Source organism: Caretta caretta, chromosome 3 (genome assembly GCF_965140235.1).
Source record: "Caretta caretta isolate rCarCar2 chromosome 3, rCarCar1.hap1, whole genome shotgun sequence".
Classification (NCBI taxonomy): domain Eukaryota; kingdom Metazoa; phylum Chordata; order Testudines; family Cheloniidae; genus Caretta; species Caretta caretta.
In genome coordinates this window covers 62,415,207-62,440,543 of record NC_134208.1, presented here as the reverse complement: position 1 = coordinate 62,440,543, position 25,337 = coordinate 62,415,207, and the positions used below count along the sequence as shown (strand labels likewise).

General features: G+C 41.4%; 1 protein-coding gene across 4 annotated transcripts in view; it reads left to right on the top strand.

The window, feature by feature from the left end:
* PHIP (PHIP subunit of CUL4-Ring ligase complex) overlaps window positions 1–25,337 on the top strand; it is a 309,729-nt gene that overhangs the window by 233,175 nt on the left and 51,217 nt on the right. For all 4 annotated transcript variants that reach the window (XM_048845170.2, XM_048845168.2, XM_048845171.2 and 1 more), the window contains 7 exons: window positions 8,224–8,331; window positions 8,906–9,030; window positions 9,274–9,356; window positions 14,305–14,416; window positions 14,652–14,713; window positions 17,810–17,965; window positions 20,992–21,112. In XM_048845170.2, the coding sequence (XP_048701127.2) occupies window positions 8,224–8,331; window positions 8,906–9,030; window positions 9,274–9,356; window positions 14,305–14,416; window positions 14,652–14,713; window positions 17,810–17,965; window positions 20,992–21,112 (767 nt within the window). The remainder of the gene's footprint in view (window positions 1–8,223; window positions 8,332–8,905; window positions 9,031–9,273; window positions 9,357–14,304; window positions 14,417–14,651; window positions 14,714–17,809; window positions 17,966–20,991; window positions 21,113–25,337) is intronic.

Below are 25,337 nucleotides of genomic sequence, written 5' to 3'. Positions count from 1 at the left end.
CGCCTGGGCAGACATGGGCGCAGGGACTAAAATTGGAGTGACTTGACCAGGTCATTCTCTTTAGTCCTGCAGTCAGTCCTATTGAACCGTCTTATGGTGAGCGGGCAGGCGATACGGATTGCTAGCAGTCGTACTGTACCATCTTCTGCCGGGCAGGCAAGAGATGAGGATGGCTAGCAGTCGTATTGTACCATCTTCTGCCAGGCAGGCAAGAGATGAGGATGGCTAGCAGTCGTACTGTACCATCTTCTGCAGAGCAGCCATAAGATGTGGATGGCATGCAGTCCTTCTGCACCGTCTGCTGCCAGCCAAAGATGTAAAAGATAGATGGAGTGGATCAAAACAAGAAATAGACCAGATTTGTTTTGTACTCATTTGCCTCCTCCCCTGTCTAGGGGACTCATTCCTCTGGGTCACACTGCAGTCACTCACAGAGAAGGTGCAGCGAGGTAAATCTAGCCATGTATCAATCAGAGGCTAGGCTAACCTCCTCGTTCCAATAAGAACAATAACTTAGGTGCACCATTTCTTATTGGAACCCTCCGTGAAGTCCTGCCTGAAATACTCCTTCATGTAAAGACACCCCCTTTGTTGATTTTAGCTCCCTGAAGCCAACCCTGTAAGCTGTGTCATCAGTCGCCCCTCCCTCCGTCAGAGCAACGGCAGACAATCGTTCCGCACCTTTTTTCTGTGTGGACGCCATACCAAGGCAAGCATGGAGGCCGCTCAGCTCACTTTGGCAATTAGGAGCACATTAAACATCACACGCATTATCCAGCAGTATATGCAGCACCAGAACCGGGCAAAGCGATACCGGGCGAGGAGGTGACGTCAGCGCGGTCACGTGAATGATCAGGACATGGACACAGATTTCTCTGAAAGCATGGGCCCTGCCAATGCATGCATCATGGTGCTAATGGGGCAGGTTCATGCTGTGCAACGCCGATTCTGGGCTCGGGAAACAAGCACAGACTGGTGGGACCGCATAGTGTTGCAGGTCTGGGACGATTCCCAGTGGCTGCGAAACTTTCGCATGCGTAAGGGCACTTTCATGGAACTTTGTGACTTGCTTTCCCCTGCCCTGAGGCGCATGAATACCAAGATGAGAGCAGCCCTCACAGTTGAGAAGCGAGTGGCGATAGCCCTGTGGAAGCTTGCAACGCCAGACAGCTACCGGTCAGTTGGGAATCAGTTTGGAGTGGGCGAATCTACTGTTGGGGCTGCTGTGATGCAAGTAGCCCACGCAATCAAAGATCTGCTGATATCAAGGGTAGTGACCCTGGGAAATGTGCAGGTCATAGTGGATGGCTTTGCTGCAATGGGATTCCCTAACTGTGGTGGGGCCATAGATGGAACCCATATCCCTATCTTGGCACCGGAGCACCAAGCCGCCGAGTACATAAACCGCAAGGGGTACTTTTCAATAGTGCTGCAAGCTCTGGTGGATCACAAGGGACATTTCACCAACATCAACGTGGGATGGCCGGGAAAGGTACATGACGCTCGCATCTTCAGGAACTCTGGTCTGTTTCAAAAGCTGCAGGAAGGGACTTTATTCCCAGACCAGAAAATAACTGTTGGGGATGTTGAAATGCCTATATGTATCCTTGGGGACCCAGCCTACCCCTTAATGCCATGGCTCATGAAGCCGTACACAGGTAGCCTGGACAGTAGTCAGGAGCTGTTCAACTACAGGCTGAGCAAGTGCAGAATGGTGGTAGAATGTGCATTTGGACGTTTAAAGGCGCGCTGGCGCAATTTACTGACTCGCTTAGACCTCAGTGAAACCAATATTCCCACTGTTATTACTGCTTGCTGTGTGCTCCGTAATATCTGTGAGAGTAAGGGGGAGACGTTTATGGCAGGGTGGGAGGTTGAGGCAAATCGCCTGGCTGCTGGTTACGCGCAGCCAGACACCAGGGCAGTTAGAAGAGCACAGGAGGGCGCGGTAGGCATCAGAGAAGCTTTGAAAACCAGTTTCACGACTGGCCAGGCTACGGTGTGAAAGTTCTGTTTGTTTCTCCTTGATGAAACCCCCGCCCCTTGGTTCACTCTACTTCCCTGTAAGCTAACCACCCGCCCCTCCTCCCTTCAATCACCGCTTGCAGAGGCAATAAAAAGAAAAGGAGTACTTGTGGCACCTTAGAGACTAACCAATTTATTTGAGCATGAGCTTTCGTGAGCTACAGCTCACTTCATCAGATGATGAATGCATCTGATGAAGTGAGCTGTAGCTCACGAAAGCTCATGCTCAGATAAATTGGTTAGTCTCTAAGGTGCCACAAGTACTCCTTTTCTTTTTGCGAATACAGACTAACACGGCTGTGACTCTAAAAGAGGCAATAAAGTCATTGTTGCTTCACATTCATGCATTCTTTATTCATTCATCACACAAATAGGGGGATGACTACCAAGGTAGCCCAGGAGGGGTGGTGGAGGAGGGAAGGAAAATGCCACACAGCACTTTAAAAGTTCACAACTTTAAAATTTATTGAATGACAGCCTTCTTTTTTTTGGGCAATCCTCTGTGGTGGAGTGGCTGGTTGGCCGGAGGCCCCCCTACCGCGTTCTTGGGCGTCTGGGTGTTGAGGCTATGGAACTTGGGGAGGAGGGCGGTTGGTTACAGAGGGGCTGCAGTGGCAGTCTGTGCTCCAGCTGCCTTTGCTGCAGCTCAACCATACACTGGAGCATACTGGTTTGGTCCTCCAGCAGCCTCAGCATTGAATCCTGCCTCCTCTCATCACGCTGCCGCCACATTTGAGCTTCAGCCCTCTCTTCAGCCCGCCACTTACTCTCTTCAGCCCGCCACCTCTCCTCCCGGTCATTTTGTGCTTTCCTGCACTCTGACATTATTTGCCTCCACGCATTCGTCTGTGCTCTGTCAGTGTGGGAGGACAGCATGAGCTCAGAGAACATTTCATCGCGAGTGCGTTTTTTTTTTTCTTTCTAAGCTTCACTAGCCTCTGGGAAGGAGAAGATCCTGTGATCATTGAAACACATGCAGCTGGTGGAGAAAAAAAAAGGGACAGCGGTGTTTAAAAAGACACATTTTATAAAACAGTGGCTACAGTCTTTCAGGGTGAACCTTGCTGTTAACATTACATACATAGCACATGTGCTTTCATTACAAGGTCGCATTTTGCCTCCCCCCACCGCATGGCTACCCCTTCAACCCTCCCCCCTCCCCGTGGCTAACAGCGGGGAACATTTCTGTTTAGCCACAGGCAAACAGCCCAGCAGGAATGGGCTCCTCTGAGTGTCCCCTGAAGAAAAGCACTCTATTTCAACCAGGTGACCATGAATTATATCTCACTCTCCTGAGGATAACACAGAGAGATAAAAAACGGACGTTGTTTGAATGCCAGCAAACATACACTGCAATGCTTTGTTCTACAATGATTCCCGAGTACGTGTTACTGGCCTGGAGTGGTAAAGCGTCCTACCATGAAGGATGCAATAAGGCTGCCCTCCCCAGAAACCTTTTGCAAAGGCTTTGGGAGTACATCCAGGAGAACCGCGAATGCCAGGGCAAAGTAATCCTTTCACATGCTTGCTTTTAAACCATGTATAGTATTTTAAAAGGTACACTCACCAGAGGTCCCTTCTCCGCCTGCTGGGTCCAGGAGGCAGCCTTGGGTGGGTTCGGGGGGTACTGGCTCCAGGTCCAGGGTGAGAAACAGTTCCTGGCTGTCGGGAAAACCAGTTTCTCCGCTTGCTTGCTGTGAGCTATCTACAACCTCATCATCATCATCATCTTCTTCGTCCCCAAAACCTGCTTCCGTATTGCCTCCATCTCCATTGAAGGAGTCAAACAACACGGCTGGGGTAGTGGTAGCTGAACCCCCTAAAATGGCATGCAGCTCATCATAGAAACGGCATGTTTGGGGCTCTGACCCAGAGCGGCCGTTCGCCTCTCTGGTTTTCTGGTAGGCTTGCCTCAGCTCCTTCAGTTTCACGCGGCACTGCTTCGGTTCCCTGTTATGGCCTCTGTCCTTCATGCCCTGGGAGATTTTGACAAAGGTTTGGCATTTCGAAAACTGGAATGGAGTTCTGATAGCACGGATTCCTCTCCCCAAACAGCGATCAGATCCCGTACCTCCCGTTCGGTCCATGCTGGAGCTCTTTTGCGATTCTGGGACTCCATCATGATCACCTGTGCTGATGAGCTCTGCATGGTCACCTGCAGCTTGCCACGCTGGCCAAACAGGAAATGAGATTCAAAAGTTCGCGGTTCTTTTCCTATCTACCTGGCCAGTGCATCTGAGTTGAGAGTGCTGTCCAGAGCGGTCATAATGGAGCACTCTGGGATAGCTTCCGGAGGCCAATACCATCGAATTGTGTCCACAGTACCCCAAATTCGAGCCGGCAAGGCTGATTTAAGCGCTAATCCACTTGTCAGGGGTGGAGTAAGGAAATCGATTTTAAGAGCCCTTTAAGTCGAAATAAAGGGCTTCATCGTGTGGACGGGTCCAGGTTTACATCGATTTAATGCTGCTAAATTCGACCTAAAGTCCTAGTGTAGACCAGGGCTAAAATAATATTAAAGTTGCAAATTCAAGGGCTCAAAAGTTGAGAAATGCACAAGCAACCTTAATTCAGCCACCTTGTAGGTAAGCATTATGATACGGTCGTTAATTACATGATCACATGCTATTTTTCCACCCTGCTTTGGAAATGAATCAGAGTTGTGTACTGAAGAAGGCTGTTGTCTGTAGGACTCCTGCCTCATTTGTTACAGAAGTTGAAAGGTTGTGGTGAGTGAGGCAGAGGTTTGCAGGAAATAGAGGATGGTCTCATAGTAAAAGCAGTTGAATGCCACTCTGGGTAATTGAATTCTATCCCCACAGCTGCACAGAGTTCCTTTGTGATTGTAAGTAACTGATATCCACCAAATTTTTCACATGCAGTCACTGTGTGTTCCACTGTGTGCTCAACTTGAGACCCTGGGGTCTGATTTGCAAAAGTGCTAAGCACTCAACTACAATTGAAGTCAGTGGGAGCTGTGCTGTAAACATAAGTGCTATAATGCTGAAAAATCAGGCTCTGAGTGTCTAAAATTGGGCATCCAAAATTAGAGGATACTTTTCACCTTAATCTCTGCCTCAGTTTGCCATCTGTAAAATGGGGATAGTACCTACGTATTTCACAGAGGTGTTGTGAAAATACATTCATTAATGTTTGCTAAACACTTGGATAGTGATGATCATCATAGCAAAAGGGTTTGAATAGTATGTAGTAAATAAAGCATGAGCCACACTTTGAACAATAAGAAAAGGAGTACTTGTGGCACCTTAGAGACTAACAAATTTATTTGAGCATAAGCTTTCGAAATATAGAATGGCTGGCTCATTAAGTGAACATTGTCCATTCTGTGCACTGAATGACATTGGGGTTTTGTGGAAATAATAGTATGTGATCGTGTAATTGATGACGGTATCATAATACATACATACAAGGAGACCGAATTAAGGTTGCCTTAACTCTGTTATTTCATGACTCCTAAGTGTTTGACTTTGCAACCACAATAATCTTCTTCGTTACATGCAAAAAACCTCTAAGACTTATAGAGTAAAACTATTTGTGTAGCGGGAGATACATTTTGAGAGGGAGATATCTCATACTATTTTTGAATTATTTGGGGGGGAGATGGTATTAATGTAGTTTACAACATTTGCCAGGAAAGGTTGATAACCCAAATAGGTCTATTTATTGTTTTGTAACTTGTTCTCCTAAAGCTGGCCAATTTCATCTTTAGTTAAGCTCACCATATAAATAGCACTTAACTTTATTTCTTATTAGCACCACTTGCAAATCTTTGTTATGTATTTTAAAGAAATGCAACTAAGAGAGATGACTGCCTATTTATCTGCCTGAAGAGAACATTCTATAGTTTAGACTGCTTGAGTGTTCTTTAGTATGGCATCAGTAATATAGTATTGATACCACCCTGAAATTGTAGAATCTGTGAAATTTATCAAAAGACTAAAGTATATTTTTCTGTGAATAGGCATACTGTTTTTTCTAATGTTACTGTGCTCAGTCTTTTGATGGAAATCACATGAGATTTTTCCTTATTTGTAAAATGAAAGTATTTTATTAGTGTGTATAAATGGTTTCATTTCTATAGAGAAAGTTGGTAGGAGTGGCTGGTAAGTATGGAAGGATTTATCTGTAGTTTGTTTCAATAGTTCGGATTTTGTTTCTGTTGCAAAAATATGGTGTAGTAGTAAATGGTTGTCACTAAATTTAAATAAGAATCTTTCAAAAATGTAGTTTAGCTCCAGCATTTAGTAGCATCTGCTGCTCTTCCTACCAATTAGATCATCATAATGTCTGGCAAAATCTCACAACTCCCACCTGATTCTGTAACCTCAAAGATCACAGACACAAAACGGGGATTTAAGGGCTATATCTTGAATATAATATTCTGCAAAGTTAGTTACTGGATGTTTCATTCTGTGACATAAATTAAATTAAATCTTCTGTAATACGGCATTAATTGCCTATATGTTTTTCCTAACGTATCAGCTCAACAGGCAAAGACTTCACTGGGGTTATATATGTTTGTTGGTTCTTTTAGTTTTCCAAAATAAAAAGAGACTCTGGAGTTCCATACCTAACTTCCCATGTGTTACATGGGAATGGATAGTAAAACATTTTTGATGGAAATGGTTGTTCTTTCATCTGAATTTGCAGAGCCACAGATTACTGTCTTAGGTCATTTCATAAAGAAAACTATTCTTTTAAAATTGGTATACATATATACAGTATGCTGTCTTAGTTGTTTATTCAAGCCTTGTGTTCTGATTAACTTGAGGGGGTCAGTTTTAATTTTATTACATATCCCTTGAGTACATTAAAGGTTTCTAGTGAGTTTGTTTCATCATTATGCCAGCAATGTTCATCAGCTGATAGTAAAAACTTCAGCACTCCCATAGAAATGTCTGTGTTAAGGAGTTCAGATCCCAGGTGTACAAGTTTGCTCTGATCTTAACTTTGTTGTACGGGATGTCAAGTGGAAGGAAATATTCTTTTAATAAAAAATTGTCTATTATAAAATTACCTAAATGTTTTTTAAATAGTCTGTGTTTATTAATGTATTCAGTCGCATGGAAGATATTATTTAGACCTTGTCCATCCCACATCTAATTGTTTAATTTGCTCTATGACATTTGTGTTACTTAAAGAAAAATTATTAGCAATATAAGTAAATGGTTAATCTCGGTGATGTTCTAGCCACCCACTTGTACCCACCTGTGTAGTGTTGTGCTGATTGGGAGGGCCAGTGACATTTGGTGCTGTGTGGAATTGTTTTAAACTATTGTGTGGACAGCGTGTGCAATTTTTTAAAATCCATTGAAGTTGTTTTGAACTTGCAGGTGCATAATGTAAGATAAATAACTTCCAATGGGATGTGTGCTTCTAAATCACTTGGATGCTTTTGAAAATCCCACCCTTTGTCTTTTCACACTTTCCTTTTTCCTATGGCATAAATTGAGCAGAAAGTATCTGCTTGAATTGTGAATTACCTGTCTTTGGCTAGTTAGTGTTAAATTAGAGTAAACATTGCTAGTACGTTTGTAAACACCCATTAAAATTGTTTTATGGGAAACATAAGGTAAGAGACAATTATTTTAGTTCTCCCTTATTTTCACAACTGATTGTGCTAGAATATATTCATGCCACGCTGAGAGAAGCCATACGAGCACTCATTCCACCAGGCCATATGCCTTCTTTAATAGAGGAGGAATCTATTTTCTCAGAATATTAGTATAAAACTTGTATTTATGCATAAAGTTATTCTCCAGTTTCTTCTAATACACAAGCATGTGTGTTAGTATTATTTCCTCTAAATAAAAAAGTAGCAGATTCCCAATGCTGTAAAATGGAGTAATAGCTGTACTTTGTGCATTTGATTAATCTCTTTTATACAAACTAACAATTTATTCCTACTACAAACAATTGAACCATACTTGATCCACTATAATATTCAGTGTACCCATTGAGTGGTGCATTATCTTGATAACTTGGGAGTTCCTACTCTGACTAGTGCAGCTTATCACTATTTAAAATTAAAATAATAGTTTATAGATACTTTGAAAGACCTTATCTGCATGTACCTGTACCATCTTGGTTTGAAAGGGAACACACTGTGTATCAGCAATGTGCTAACATTTTGGGATTTTAAAATGTTGCTTAATTAATTTTTTGTTTCATTCTTAGGTTTACTATTTCCGACAAGGTCATGAAGCGTATATTGTAATGGCTAAAAAGAATAAAATATATAGCATTAATCCAAAAAAACAGCCATGGCATAAAATGGAACTACGGGTATGATATTTCTTGCTTTTCCCATTTTTGTTGTCTTTAAAATAAGTCATAGCAGATAACTTTTATGTACGTTATTTGACATAAAGTGTCCATAGTTTTGTTGACAGTTTCTTTTTAAAACATATTTTAACTTTGTTTTTAAAATGATATATTAAGATTTAAAAATGTAATGATTGCCCCAGAAATTTTAAATGTTAATAAATAAATGTTTAAAAGTTATGATTGCAATAACTTAATTGATTACTGAGAAGGATGAAACAAAAAATCCTAGACCTGTGATTGATGTTCATGTATCGATCTGATTTTTTTTAAGCCTTGTTAAAAGTGTGTTGCAGTGAACAGTTAAGTTTTCAAACAATTCAATACAATGAGGTTATATTGGGGAATTGCAACTTCTTGGTTTCAGGGAGTAAATTTGAAAGGTCTGTATTTGACCTATTAATTTTGTTTACACAGTTCACCACTGAAATCTGTTGTTCAACAGAAGTATATTCAATTTTTTCATTTCATACTTCTGTTACAGTCCTCTTATATTCAACCACCTTAAATAAGATTGTTGTTTTATTTACTTCAGGAACAAGAGCTGATGAAAATAGTTGGGATTAAATATGAAGTGGGATTGCCTACTCTCTGCTGTCTTAAACTTGCTTTTCTTGACCCAGATACTGGTAAACTGACTGGAGGATCATTCACCATGAAGTAAGAGAAGCATTATTTCGGTTCCAGTAGGGAAACTGTTTTTTGTAATATTTAAAACCTTTTAAATTTGCTAAATTTTAAAGATAAGTTTTATTTTTAAACAGAAATTGCTGTGACATAAATTTAAGATGTTTATATTGAATTCAGATGCATTAAATGCATTTTGATATCTAACAATGTTTTCTGTATTCTGTTGCTGGTTTTTCACCTTAATCATTCTTGTTCCATTTTGATTGCAACTAGGTACCATGATATGCCAGATGTTATAGATTTCCTAGTCTTGCGGCAGCAGTTTGATGATGCAAAACATAGACGATGGAATATAGGTAGGTGGTGGGTTTTGTAAAAAGTTTAATAAATGCATCTGGTTTCATTCATGTTGCCTTATTTCATTAGGAAACGTGGCAAAGTGGGTGAAAATAAAGTATTATGCTGGAATCGGAGAGCAAGGTCTACTGATCTTCAGAGAGATGCAGTGCTTACTGCTCCTGCAGAATTAAACTTTGCCACTGAACACAATTACATGTGAGAAAAAATAAGAGTTTTTAAGGTGACCTGCAAAAGAAGATAACATTTTCCTTTTGTCTTATAAATATCATGAATATCACATCTTGTCTTCCCTTTGTAGGACTAAAGAACTAAGCTAGAGCTCTCTTCTCTCAATTGAAATGTTGACTTTCACAAAGAGAACTTTTGTTAGAAGTTTGAATTAAATAGGTATTTTAAGAAAATCAGACTTTTTAAAAGTATATAGCAAAAAGTCCCATCCTGCCTCAATTGCTCAGGTTTGAGTGTCTTGTGATGTCATAGTTCTACTAGTGTTTTAAGGAATCCTCCAGTAAAAATAGGGAAGACAAAATCTAATACTTGTTCGGTTTGGTTTGGTTTAGTTTTTAAAGCATGAAAAAGGGCTATTCCTGATCTTTCCTTCTTTGAGGGCTTCTGTTCCGAGTTGTGAGATGGCACTCCCTGGCAGCAAGCTTGGGGGACTCTCTTCATAGAGGAGTCATTTGGGGGATGTGAACACACCTTGTAGTGTTGAATGTTGAGTGTTCGAGATTACATAAAGGAAGTGCACCCTCTTCCCCCAATCATTTCAGTTTCCTTCACTGTTGACACAGCGAGGAGAAGGGACTCTCAGTTATATGTGTTTTTTTCTAGTCCCATTGGGTTTAGCTAGCCCAGTGGTTCTCAGTGTATTTACCATATGTCAGCAATGTGATTCAAATCAATGTACTACCTTCCACTTCAGCACTGGCAAATGTCTGCCAAGAGCATTTTAAATTAGCAAAATAAGGCAAAACATTAACAGTTAACATTAATTCATTTACTATATCGGTGGCATGGCATGGTGTATTGCCAGCCTCACTTCTGTGCTGCTGCTGGCAGTGTAGCTGGGCTGAGTGCCCAGAGAGCGTGGCTGTGGAGCCTGCCTGCAAAGATGGGGAGTCCTGCCCAGTGTGAGTTGCCCCCCCAGCCAGGGGCTGTCCCCCAAGCACCCAGTCCCCCCACCCAAGGGACTGCCTCCTAGCCTCTCTCCAGACTGCCCCCCCGCCAGGGAATGCCCCTTATCACCCAACCCCCCGGGACTGTCCTCCCCAGCACCTGCACACACGCCCTAGCGCCCTGCGCGCGCACACCCTCGCTGGTCTCCTACCTCAGCTGCATGTAGCTCAGCTATGTAGCTCTCCTGCCACTGCAGTCCTAGTGCCTCCAGGGATCCTGCTCCAGCCTGAGTCACTAGACTCGTGATCCTGCAGGGTGGGGGTCGCTGAGTATCCTGGCTTCCTGATGCAGCTGGGCCTGATCCAGTGCTGCCCCATTATTGCACCCTCCCACCAGTTCTGCACCTAGGGCAGATCCCTTCCTGCCCCACCCTAATTACAGCCCTGGGGATGTCACATGGACCGCAGCTGTGTGCTGATTAGGGCACAAATGGCCTACAGGCTGTGGGGCTGAGAATGACTGAGCTAGCCCCAAATTGTACAATTTTTATAACTTTTGGTTTTTAATTCTTTCTTTTTCTTTCTTTCTCTCTCCCTCCCCCCCCCCCCCCCCCCATGCGTGATGCATGGTTATTTCCAGTCACTGTGTGCTGGGATCAACCATGATGAGTATCCCATCAGATAGATACACACACACACACACCTACCTCTCTTCAGAGATCCTTCTCACAAAAAAGTACTTCTGGAAGAAGAGGATTCCCTTATCACAAAAGGAGCCTTACAGAAAGTACTTCCGTTTTCTGTACTTTCACATTCCCAGGGAGGTGGATGGTCTCAGACCTGACCTGGACCTCAGAAGGCTAAACAAATACCATAATATCTTAAGAATACAGGGTGTTCTTGTTGGGAGTAATCTTACCCTATTACAAGGCGACGGGTACATAACACCTCTGATCCTTCGGGAGTCTTTCTGAGTGCACCCCAACAGGTGTCAGTCCCTACACCTTCACCTCTCTTCTGGTGGAATATTGTGATTCTCCCTCTTAGATTGCATTCCTGGGCTCCAGCACCCTGTGTACCAACCATGATTTCACAACAGGCCTAATGGAGTTCAATGACTGCAAGTCTTCCCTTTGGGAATTGTGGCCAGTGGTTAGCAGTGGTCACCAGACAGCCTTTTCTAAACAAAGTGTTGCTTAATCTTAACAGCAGAAACAAAGCATAACATAAAAGAAAAGGGCTTTTAACACAGTAACAGGTCTATAAGTATCACTATAGTCCTAGACACTCTGGCCTCTGGAAACTGGCTTCACCTTAGTTTCTCTTCTTCAGGAGTGTCTGTTTTTAAATCCGTCCAAAGTCCTTTGTCTCTTGAGTGTGGTTAAACCAGTTTAGACTCCTCAACTGGGGATCAGAGATAGACTTCAAAGTGGTTGGTTCTGCATTGTGTCTTAGCCCATCCGCTGTTTGCTGGGAGATGTGAATATCAGTGTCCATCCCTTTTCTGGGTGCATATCTTAACAAACCTGCTAGAGAATTATCTTAGGGTAGGAATAAAGTAAACAATACAATAACCAGTTGTAATCGTGCCTTAGTGGGCCACAACTGAGGATGCCAAACTTAGGACAAACTACTGAGAAATAGGGCAAACATAGCCCAAAACTGGTGGTTATTTTTCCATGAGATATACCAAACCAGCAACAAAAGTAAACTTCTTTTTCACCACACTGGCTAACAAGAAGTCATAAAAGCAGTTTTCTTGGACATTCCAGTTCTTACGTCACCACCAAAAATACTGGATTTAAAGGTGAGTGGTTCTTTATAACCAGTCTTATCAAATAAAAGATTTTTCTGATTCCAAAGGCCCAGTCACACACCCACGTCAATATATAACTTAGCTTTTACCCAAAAATCACACTGATGCCAATCCTTTAGTATCTAAAATCTAAAGGTTTATTCATAGAAAGAGAGAAAGAAAGAAAGGTAAGAGTTAAAATTGGTTAAAGGAATCAAATACATACAATATATGCAAAGTTCTTGGTTCAGGCTTGTAGCAGCGATAGAATAAACTACTGGCTTATGTCATGTCTCTGACTGCTTCCAAATCATTGGAAGGACCTCAGTCCCTTGGTTAGAATGCTCCAAAGGTTTGAGGAGGACAGAGGCAAAATAGAGGTGTTTCCAGGGCCTTTTATAGCTTCTGCCATGTGGAGGGAATCCCATTGTTCCTACTGTGGAAAATTACAGCAACAAGATGGAGTTTGGCGTTATATGGGCAAATCACATGTCCATGCATTTTGCCTAGTCACAGCAGAAAATTCCATTAAGTGTAAATAGGCGTCTCCCATGGTCCATTGTCAGTTAAATGTTCTTTTGATGGGCATTTAATTTAAATAGTACCTCCAGGATGTGCTGGCTAGCTACCTTGTGGTTGTTACCCCAATTTAAAATCCAGGTATAAAGCCAATACTCATAACTTCAAATACAAAAGTAACACATGCATACAAATAGTATAATCATAACCAGCAAATCATCACCTTTTCATAAACATTTTACATGCCACATTGTACAAATTGTGTTGCAAATATATAGTAGTGGTTGCAACAATATCTAGTGTTTCCACGGTAAACATCTGATGAAGTGAGCTGTAGCTCACGAAAGCTCATGCTCAAATAAATTGGTTAGTCTCTAAGGTGCCACAAGTACTCCTTTTCTTTTTGCGAATACAGACTAACACGGCTGTTCCTCTGAAAAATATCTATATAGTAATATTTTAATCAAATAACGTCACACCAGTCAGGATACATTGGCCACAAATTATTACAGATCAACTCCATGTTCTTCACACATGGCTCTTGACTTAAAGGACACCTATTTCCATGTAGCCATTAGGCTGACACACTGCAACTACCTTAAATTCTGTATGGGACAGAGACATTACCAGTACAAAGTACTTCCCTTTGATCTGTCCATTGCCCCATTTCCATTCACTCTGGATTAGGGCATGTATTGATTGAGTTTTGCTACAATCTAGGCAAGGTGTTAGTACTTCCTGGGCTAAAACCCATTCCACCAGGTCCAATGAAGCTTTTGTGGCATGTTTTAGGCAGGTACCCATAATGGAGATTTGTATAGCAGCCACTTGAAGTTCAGTCTAAACTTTCATCAAGCACTATTCTTTGGAATCAGCATTGTGTTCTGATAGTCAATTTGGGAAAACTGTGCTACAATCCATATTTCGTTGAGAACTTCTACCTTCCTCTGGGTAGACTGCTTGCCAGTCTCCTCGCAAGTGGGAATGCACAGAAGCCCTCAGAGAAGAGAGAGAAGTGGTTATAACTGTTTGTTGTTTATAAAAGTTTATTGTTTGCTGGACTTTGAGGAAGTTTGTACGTGAGAGGAAGAAACATAGGAACCTTCTAAAGTAAGAAATTCTATTGAGAACAATATGTATTACATATGTGAGTTTTATATATATTAGAATTAAAGATATTAAAAAATTAAACTGTCTTCCACTGCTATAAGCTTGAAAAATGTTGCAACGTGTTCTAATATACATGTAAATTATACTGATTGCTGATTTTTATATGCTCATTATCTATATTTTTTCTGATACCCTACACAATATAAGTTCTTTCTAAAGTGTGCCCTTTACTGTTGTTTTAAGGGTGTATCAGTCTGAATACTCTTTATATATGTCCATTGACAAAGACATCTCCAAAGAATGACTACCATGAAGATTAGGCAAATGTAGAGTAGAAATTGGTAAAAGAATAAGACTATGACAACAAAGTACTTTTTATTAATGAGATTGTTTTGTATTGTCCAGGTGATCGTTTCAGGTCAGTAATAGATGATGCCTGGTGGTTTGGAACAATTGAAAGCCAGGAACCTCTACAGCCTGAATATCCTGACAGTTTATTTCAGTGCTACAATGTCTGGTTAGCAAATTTGTCTTTACTTCCGCTTTTAATAAATCATTTTAATGTAAATTTTAATCTTGCATAGCAAGCACTGATTTAGGTGATTTGGTTCCTTTAATTGCAATAATAAAACTTATTATAAAGTGTGTTCATTATGTAATAAAATAAACATTACATATAAGAGTAATACATTTTTTACTGTTTAAACAGTACTAATTACTATAATTTAAACTTGGTTATTTTTTTCTTTAAGCTGGGACAATGGTGACACTGAGAAGATGAGTCCTTGGGATATGGAGCTCATACCAAATAATGGTGCGTAAGTGTGTAGATGTGTCATCTTGATTCATATGTATAGAAAGCCTAGCTTATGCAAATAGTTTTTAAAAATTAAAGTTACCAAGTATGTTTCTCTGTAAAATGCCAGAAAAAAAAGAAACAAGAATCATAAAAACAATTGCATTATAAATTTGTGCTTAAGTCACCAGATTACAAATACACATCTATTAAAATGAGCCTGACCTGTGAATGAAGTAACTGGATATATAATCATGTCAATATCATTAATGGAAAGATGAACCTGCTCCCCCACTAGGTTCAGTGGAAATTGCATGCTAGAGAGACCTGTTGTCCCTGCAGTGCACTCACTAATTCTATACACACAAAGTGTTTGAGGGCAAATTGGCAAAGGGGACCTCTCTGGTCCAGCTATCCAAGGTAGGAATTGTGAAGTGCATGCTCTCCAGTGGGCCCACTAGCATTATTTCTTCAGTCCATCCACACCCTACTGGGCTACTGCACTCTGAGCTAGTTTTTTTTTAAATTAGTTAAAAACTGAATATAGTTTGGAATATTTTTTTGCTGTTTTCTGGGAGACTTATTGATGACTTTGCTTTGCTATCCATAAACTATTTGTTTTTTCTTTCTCTCTCCCTTAAAGTAGAACTGTGATTCAGTTCAGCCTACTGTACATATTCTGTTACAATTATTTGTTATTTCAGTATGTTTATTCATTTCCTTATTATTTGGTTTTAAAGAATAAAGTACCTCTCCCAGGTTCTTCCTCCTTCTTAGAAATAATTAAAAGTGCAGCAACACACAAGATAAAACCTGCAGCATCTCTAACACCAAAATGTAACAGGTTTCAGAGTGGTAACCGTGTTAGACTGTATAAGCAAAAACAACAAGGAGTTCTTGTGGCACCTTTAGAGATTAACAAATGTATTTGGGCATAAGCTTTCGTGGGCTAAAACCCACTTTATCAGATGCATGGAGTGGAAAATACAGTCGCACGTATATTTATACATAGTACATGAAAAGATGGGAGCTGCCTTATCGGTCGGGGGTTAGTCTAACGAGACAATTTAATTATCAGTAGAATATCAAGGGAGGAAAAAATCACTTTTGTAGTGGTAATGAGAGTGGCCCATTTCAAACAGTTGACAAGAAGGTGTGAGTAATAGTAGGGGGAAATTAGTATGGTAAAACTAGGTTTTGTACTGACTCATCCACTCACAGTCTTTATTCAGGCCTAATTTGATGGTGTCCAGTTTGCAAATTAATTTCAGTTCTGCAGTTTCACATTGGAGTCTGTTTTTGAAGTTTTTTTGTTGAAGAATTGCCACTTCTAAGTTTATTGAGTGACCAGGGAGGTTGAAGTGTTCTCCTACTAGTTTTTCAATGTTGTAATTCCTGATGTCAGATTTGTGTCTGTCTATTCTTTTGCGTAGAGACTGTCCGGTCTCGCCAGTGTCAGAGAGTTGTGTAGCAACAGAGTTGTCATATGAACGAGAGGCTGCTAGACAACTCTCTGACACCACATTCTACAGGCCACTACCCTCTGACCCCATTGAGGATTACCAAAAGAAACTACACCATCTGCTCAAGAAACTCCCTTAAGATGCACAGGAACAAATCTACACTGACACAGCCCTAGAGCCCCGACCAGGGGTATTCTATCTGCTACCCAAAATCCATAAACCTGGGAATCCTGGACACCCCATCATCTGAGGCACTGGCACCCTGACAGCAGGATTGTCTGGCTATGTAGACTCCCTCCTCAGGCCCTACGCTCCCAGCACTCCCAGCTATCTTCGAGACACCACTGACTTCCTGAGGAAACTACAATCCTTTGGTAATCTTCCAGAAAACACCATCCTAGCCACTATGGATGTAGAAGCCCTCTACACCAACATTCCACACAAAGATGGACTACAAGCTGTCAGGAATAGTATCCCCGATAATGTCACGGCAAACCTGGTGCCTGAACTTTGTGACGTTGTCCTCACCCACAACTATTTCAGATTTTGGGGACAATTTATACCTTCAAGTCAGCGGGACTTCTACGGGTACCTGCATGGCCCCCTCCGGTATGCCAACATTTTTATGGCTGACTTAGAACAACGCTTCCTCAGCTCTCATCCCCTAATGCCCCTACTCTACTTGCACTATACTGATGCACTATACTTGATATATATTTATGTATAAATATACCTGCTACTGTATTTTCCACTCCATGCATCTGATGAAGTGGATTTTAGCCCACGAAAGCTTATGCCCAAATACATTTGTTAGTCTTTAAGGTGCTACAAGGACTCCTCGTTGTTTTTACCAAAATGTAAGATATCCATCCAACCACAAACCCAAACATCCCAAGAATCTCTTGCTACACCTACAAATATTTACCCTTATTGCACTTTCCCTGCCCAAAAGTCTGGATAAAAAGATGGATCTTGCAGTGTGCCCTGAAAATCAACAGATTCTGGCTAATTTTGATCAAATCAGGGTATTAATTCCAAAGTTGAATGCCCTCAAGAGAATGCCCTGATGGTAGCGTCTCTTCTATGTCTCAGGGGCTCCAGTTCAAGAACCTCCACTTACCATAGCAATGGAAGAAGGAAAAAGGCAGTAATCAAAATAGGCAGGTCTCAAGAGCTATATAGGTTAAAATCAATATCTATAAACTCGACCTGAAAACCTATAAAGCACCACTACAGTTCCCAGAATATAGTTAAATTATCAATTTATTTTAAAAATTTCACATGCTACAGAACTACCCTTGTTTACTGCAAAAATACATTCTCCCACAAACTGACTGTAAGTCTGCAAGTCTAGTACATAGAAAATCCACAAAATTCTGTCAGGATCCGGCAATCTGCATTGTGGAAACACATTTGTTAGCTGGTAACAATAATACATGAAGCATGTAGGACCCCAGAACAGTATCAAAGCATTGTTGTCTTTTGCACAAAGAACTACACACCTTACACCTTCATTCAGTAAAGCGATGTTATGGTATATACTGCCTATATTAATTGCTCTGTGTTTTTAATAGAAGTATGTCTGTCTTGAAATATAAACAGATGACTATTTTGCAGTGATCATCTGGGTCTTTTTTATGGCATATTTCAGCTGTGTTTCCTGAAGAGCTGGGAACTAGTGTTCCTTTAACTGATGTTGAATGCCGAACATTGATCTACAAACCTCTGGATGGAGAATGGGGTTCCAGAACCCGAGATGAGGAATGTGACAGAATTATTGCAGGGATAAACCAGCTCATGACTCTAGGTAAACATTTGTGATTGAATAATTTAGGAAACATTCAGTATGCAAGCTAACTTTTTCGGAAGGGATGATGTGCATTTTTATGAGAACACCACAATCCACAAAATTAGTAAATGCTGTCATTGATCAACTATAATAGTCATAAAATCACTACTTACATAAGAATGGCCATACTGGGTCAGACCAAAGGTCCATCCAGCCCAGTATCCTGTCTACTGACAGTGGCCAATGCCAGGTGCCCCAGAGGGAGTAAACCTAACAGGTAATGATCAGTGATCTCTCTCCTGCCATCCATCTCCACCCTCTGAGAAACATAGACTAGGGACACCATTCCTTACCCATCCTGGCTAATAGCCATGAATGGACTTAACCTCCATGAATTTATCCAGTTCTCTTTTAAACCCTGTTATAGTCCTAGCCTTCACAACTCAGGCAAGGAGTTCCACAGGTCGACTGTGCACTGAGTGAAGAAGAACTTCCTTTTATTTGTTTTAAACCTGCTACCTATTAATTTCATTTGGTGGCCCCTAGTTCTTATATTATGGGAACAAGTAAATAACTTTTCCTTATTCACTTTCCCACGCCACTCACGATTTTATATACCTCTATCATATCCCCCCTTAGTCTCCTCTTTTCCAAGCTGAAAAGTCCTAGCCTCTTTAATCTCTCCTCATATGGGACCCCTAATCATTTTAGTTGCCCTTTTCTGAACCTTTTCTACTTGAATTATTACCTTATAAAAAAAAGAAAATATTTTGTTCACAACATGACATATCTACATAGTGCCTTTAATGTATAGTCTGACCCAGACTTTCAAAGGTGACTAGTGATTTTGAGAGTTTCAATTTTTGAACATGTAACTTGAAAGACCTTGAAGAGCTTGATTTTCAGAAAGTACTGAACACTTGCCCTTTGAAAATCAAAGCCTGTTTATGATATCTCAAACTGAGCACCCAAAATCACTTGCTAGTGTTGAAAACGGAGGCCCCTATGTTGAATACAAAAGCTGTAACTTCATTTTGAACAGAGAGCAAAAAGTATGTATTTGTTTTGTTTTCCTAGAGAATGTAATGATAAATAGCTGTACTTGGGATTTTCCTAACTAATCTGCTGTGTACTCCAGCCATCATTTTTCTTTTCTTTGGGTTGTGAGGAGAACGGATGTGTAATGTATTGGTTAGCAAATGGTTCACCATGAATTTACCACTTGTGGGGACAATTGCTGATATATATTGGCAGTTTCTGAAAAGTACATTATAAATTCTTTCTACATACATATCACTAATTCTGTCATTAACATAGTCAAAGGTATGCATATATCATTGATGCATATGTTGAATAACTTTAGGTGTCTTGTGATAAGATGGCTGTTGAAATGTGCATAGTTAATTCTTGTGTGTCTGTATGGTACTTAAATGTGTGAACTATTATAAACAAAAATTTGGTGTAACAGGGATTAAGATTGGTTAAGTGTGACATCCCCTAATGCAAAAAAACAAGGAAATGTGAAGTTGTGGGACGCCTTGGTGGAACCTGAATGCTTATACAACATGTTTTCTTTGATGGGGACACACTGCATCTTCACAAGAAACTACCTTCTGACCCCACAAATAAGGAAACACACTACACATAACTCATTAATCTCCCTCTTTCAGAATAATGTAAAACGTTAATTACAAAAGGAGTTAGCAGATACCAGTAGTGATATGTGTAGTATGTTATGTGTTTCTGGAGGAAGTATGAAGTTGTAATTAAGGTTTCCACTACTGTGCCTCCATAGTAAGAGTAATGGTATATTTAAATTATCTTAGCTGGTTCTTTCCATAGTCTGTGTGAGGTTTTGTTTTTTTAACTACTACTATTGTTGCTTGCTTTGTATAAAGGTTCAATTTACTGTAGCAATCTTAAGAGTAGATTTTTAACTGCAATAGAGCATTCTGTTTCACCTTTTTCTTAGAAGATCAGTTCATCTAGCAACTAATTTTTGTCAATTCTTGTTTTTAAAATATATTTTAAATATATTTTAAAGTTTAATATGTTTGTACTAATTTTTTTCATTCCTTCCCCTATAAAATCAGGTATTGTAAGAACCATAAGTCCAGTTGGACAAGTAGAGGGAAAGAAAAATAAAGCCTATGAAGCCTTCACTTGTTTGAATTCCCTTATCTTCTGGCATATTGTTTTTCTGCTTGTATCATATTTGTCTTTGTCCTAAATTCCTTGTAAATCCTCTGGGCAGGGACTACAGCTTTTATAGTAACAGTCTAAAGAATTGCTTTGCACATTAAAATTTGAGAACTTTGAAGATGAGGGAGTGATAATGCAGGGGTTCTCAACCTTTTTGTTGCCAAAGCCCCCCCTCAACAGGCTATAAAAATGCTGCAGCCCCCCACTGCTCCTGGCTTGGGGGGCCGCCGCTGGCTTCAGCCCTGCGACGCTTCCGACTGGGGAAGCGGGGGTGGCTTTAGCCCCACGTCGCTCCTGGCTTCAGCACTGGGGCTTGGGGCACCAGCTTTTAGCTGTGGAGCTCCATGGCCTCCTCCCTGAAAGGGCTCATGGACCCCCCAGTTGAGAACCGCTGTGGTGATGTCAAGATTAATTAAGTGATATTTTTCCAAAGCAGAATGAGTCAGAAGTGCACCAATTAATATCTTGGAATTGCATGTTTTGAATTATATAACTTACAGATTTGTATCTGTAGCAAAAAGTAATTCTCTTTGTATTTTGAATGCACACAGCATGCTTCTCAGAGTGCAGTCTTTCATGTCCAGAGGGATGGCTCTGATTAATCACTACAGTAATCATGCTTATGGCATGTGCTACAGCACATGTGTGTGTATAAAATTTCACTGATATTTTAAAATATGTAATGTTGGCTTTTCTTGTTTGTTTCTGTCACTTACTATTTGTATTCTAAGCTTCAAGGAGTGTGTGGGTGGGGAGGGGTGTTGAAAATAAAAAAGATCTGAAACAGACTATTAAAGTGCTGGTTTTATGTGATATAACATTGAATTTTCATTTGTATTTAGATATTGCTTCTGCATTTGTGGCACCTGTGGATCTCCAAGCTTATCCAATGTATTGCACTGTTGTGGCATATCCCACAGATCTCAGTACCATTAAACAAAGACTGGAAAGCAGATTTTACAGGTTAGATCCAAGTCTCTGTTACTTCTATAAAGTAGTGCCAAAGAGACCTTTTTGATTCTTTTTATGGGATAATGTCTAACAAAGAGATTGAAATAGGTAGACTGTGTCCATCTGTCTCATCATGCATCTATCCTTCATCTAGGTTTTCTTTTTATAAAATGTTAAAGTAGGGATTGACCAGCTGTTTTTCTTGGATGTGAATTTTAGAATATGCATTGTTCAAGTGCCTAGTGCTACAGTTGGCTCCATGTCTGTGGATCCAACTGCAGGATCAGGGTATATGTCTATAAAGTGATTTTCAAATCAAAATAATTGCATTTATGCTTTTAAAATTAAACAAAATGACTGAAAATATTTAGTTTACTGTTTAAAATTATAAATTGAAAAAATAGGCAGACTATACCTCACAGCATTTGAATGTATTTATTAGCAGTTTATAGTAAGAGTCTGCACATAACATGTACTTTTAAGACAGGTTTCAAAGTAGCAGCTGTGTTAGTCTGTATTCGCAAAAAGAAAAGGAGTATTTGTGGCACCTTAGAGACTAACAAATTTATTTGCGCATTTAAGAGAAACTGTTGGCTTGGCAGTTTAAGTCCCTTTATAAAAGTCTTATTGAATTAGGACACCGTTTCATTGTAGTTGCAGACAATTTTTTGAATTTTGTTTTAACTTGTTAGCACAGTTTTCATCTCTTTTCCTAAATGACTGCTGTGTTCGGCAAATTGTCTTTAATATTCAGTATTTAATTATCTGAGATGAAGTAATTGTTCTATTAAAATACTTTGTGGAAGACTCCTTCTCTTGATTTACAGAAGATATTTGCTTTGAGAATTTACCCCCTCCCCCCCGTGCATATGGCATGTTGTTTTGCTACTTGGGCTGAATCTGAAGATTAATATGTAGTGCTTCTTGCATACTCATACATTACTAGGATGTCATTCTAATATAAAACTGTTTTTTCATTGTCAGAGAAAACGGACATCAGAGGCTTTTGAACCAGATATTTACTTTTTCTCTTTCTTGCTTCTCTCTCTTCCCAGCCAATTTCTCTCTGTCTTTCTCTGGGTATTTTTACTGGAAAGTTTACTGAAATGCTATTTCGAAATTAGAAATTATTTACTAAAATTGCCAAATACACTTATACTGTTCCGTTCTAAGATAATATGCTCCAAGACGTATGTCTAATTTTTAAAAATAGTATTAATCATAAGACAATATTTATCTGCCCAAGGAATTTTATGCAAACTGAAGATTTGGTTCTTCTTCAAGTAATGTCCCTATAGATGCTCCACTTCAGGTGCATGTGCACCCCATGTGCTTTTGATCAGAAACCTTCGATAGCAGTGTCCATTCGGCCTGCACATGGGTCCCTTACCTCCCATACCGACATCAAGACTATATAGGTCTGTGCAAGAGAACCACCCTCAGTTCCTTCTCAACTGCCTTGGTCTGAGACAGACCCTGAGTATGTCTGCCTCAAGTGTGCCTCAGCTAAAAGAATTTTTCCTAATTGCTAGTTTAGTTCAGTTTAGTTCGTAAATTAGATTAGATTAGTTTAGTGGTTGAGAGGATTTGTTTTGTTCCTCTCCCCTCCCTCTAGGGAGGGTTGCCCAAATGCACTGCCTCGGATACACGGTGTACCCCATCTTGATGACTGGCTCCTCATGGGTCTCTCACAGCGGGAAGTCACCTCTGTGATCCTTGCCCTTCGCACGCTGCTGACGTCTCTGGGTATCTGCATCAACAAGGACAAGTTGGTGCTGACATCTACACAGAGAATGCACTTTATCGGCATGCATCTCAACTCCGTTGCAGCCAGGACTTTCCTCCCAGCAGACTGCTTCGCAATACTGACATCTGTCATCACGGATCTGTGTCGCAGACCCTACACCACAGTCCACTGCTGTCTCTCTCCCCTCAGCCATATGGCTGCCTAGACCTATGTGACACCTAATGCACATCTCCACATGCGTTGGCTTCAGGTGTGGCTTCTTTCCATCTACAGACCCAGCATGGACCATATGCAGACCAGAGTTGTCCTTCCCCAGTCCATGCTATCTTCCCTCGCATGATGGACCGATCCTTCCAAGGTCTTAAGCAGCAGCCCCTTCGCCACTCTCATACCGCAGATCACCATCACGACAGATGCCTCCCTTACAGGTTGGGAAGCCCACCTGGACCACCACACAGCCCAGGGTCCCTGGATGTCAAGGGAGGCCAGAATTGACATAAACGTGCTAGAGCTCTGGGCAGTCCATTTTGTATGTCCGGCCCTTCTCTCACTTGTCCAATCCTTCCACATTCAACTCCTTCCCAACAACATCACAGCAGTCGTGTATGTCAACAAGCAGAGCGGTACCAAGTCTCTCTCCCTCAGCTCCAAGTCCGTACACCTCTGGAACTGGTGCATCAAACACCACATAATTCTTCAAGCCATGTACCTCCCAGGCACCTAGAACTCCCAGGCCGACTAACTCAGCTAGGCACTCTACATCAATCACGAGTGAGAGCTACACGGCACCACACTACAGTACTTCTTCAAGCTCTGGAGCATCCCTTAATGGAACCTCTTTACCACGTCTGAGAACAGGAAACTGCCCCTCTATTGTTCCAGAGGGGCAATAAGGGAGGACTTGCATGGTGATGCTCTCCTCCTCCTCTGGAGCGGAGACCTTCGCTATGCCTTCCCTCCCATTCCCTTTCTTCCGCAAGTGCTATGCAAGATTTGCCGAGACAGAGTCACAGTACTACTCGTAGCCTCGTCAGTTCTGGTTCATGGACCTCCTTTGACTCTCCACCCACACACAGATCTGCCTTTGCACACTCCCAGATCTAGTCACACAAGATCGGGGGAGACTCGGGCATCCCAAACTGAATTCTCTTCACCTCATGGCCTGGTATTTGGATGGGTGTCAAGGGTAGACCAGGCATGCTCCACCCTGGTGCGGCGAATCCTTACTCAGAGTAGGAGAGAATCCACCAGGGCATTCTACCGAGCGAAATAGAGATGCTTCATGCTATGGGCTCACCATCACTCACTTAACATAGTATTTATACCAGTTGTCCTGAACTACCTTCTCACCCTCAAAATGTCCGACAGCCCCTCAACTCTGAATGGGTGCAGCAATCAGTACCTTTCTTCCCCCTGTTGACTGCACCTTCGTCTTTACTCACCCCACCACCGTCCGCTTCATGAAGGGTTTACTCAATACCTTCCCACCAGTACTGAAGCCCAGGCCCATATAGGACCTTATCTCATCCTCCCGCTTTCACAAAACCATCCTTTAAACTGTTGGCAACATGCTCTCTCTCCCACCTCTCAATGAAAGTGACATTCCTGGTAGCCATAACTTCAGCCAGGCGGGTCAGTGAGCTGGCAGCTATGATGGCAAATCCCCCTAACACCACATTCCAAAAGGACAAGGTGTCCCTGGGACTCCATGCAAAATTTTCTCAAAGATCGTGTAGGCATTCCCCCTGAACCAGTGCATCAATCTACCTATTGCACATACCTAGGGTCCTACACTCCCTCAATGTCCATCATGCATTGGCTTTCTACCTTCACAGGACTCACCTTTCTACCTTCACAGGACTCAGTCCTTTCGCACATCGCCGAAGCTCTGCATGGCCATTGCCGAACGGTCAAGCCTTCTCTTCCTAACGAATCTCCAAATGAGTCTCGGGGTGCATCCAAGAATGCTACAACCAATCTGGTGTACCCTCACTTGATAGAGTCTACATGAGCACAGGCCACCACATCGGCCTCACTAGCAGATGCGTCCTGGCAAGACTTCTGTCGTACAGCCACCGGGTGCTCCGTCCACACCTTCACAACACACTGTGCCATCACACAAGCAGCAGCTACAGATGCAGCAGTTGGCCAAGCCATTCTGAGGACCACGCTTCCATTAGCGTCCTCGCACCCACATCCACACTGATGGCTGCTCGCAAATCATCCACGTGTGGAATACACATGGGGACCATCTCTCGAAGCAGAGGAGGAGGTTACTTACCTGTAATTGGAAGTTCTTCGAGATGTGCAGTCCTTATCTGTATTCCACTACCTGCCCCCCATCCTCTCTGCTTTAGACTATGTTCTAAAATGGTAACAGAGAGACTGGAGATGCGTGCACCCGTACTACCTATTGTACCCTCAGCAGGGAGGATGAGGGGACACAAATACACATGTGGGTCAACGGACACTGCTAAGAAATATTTTCAG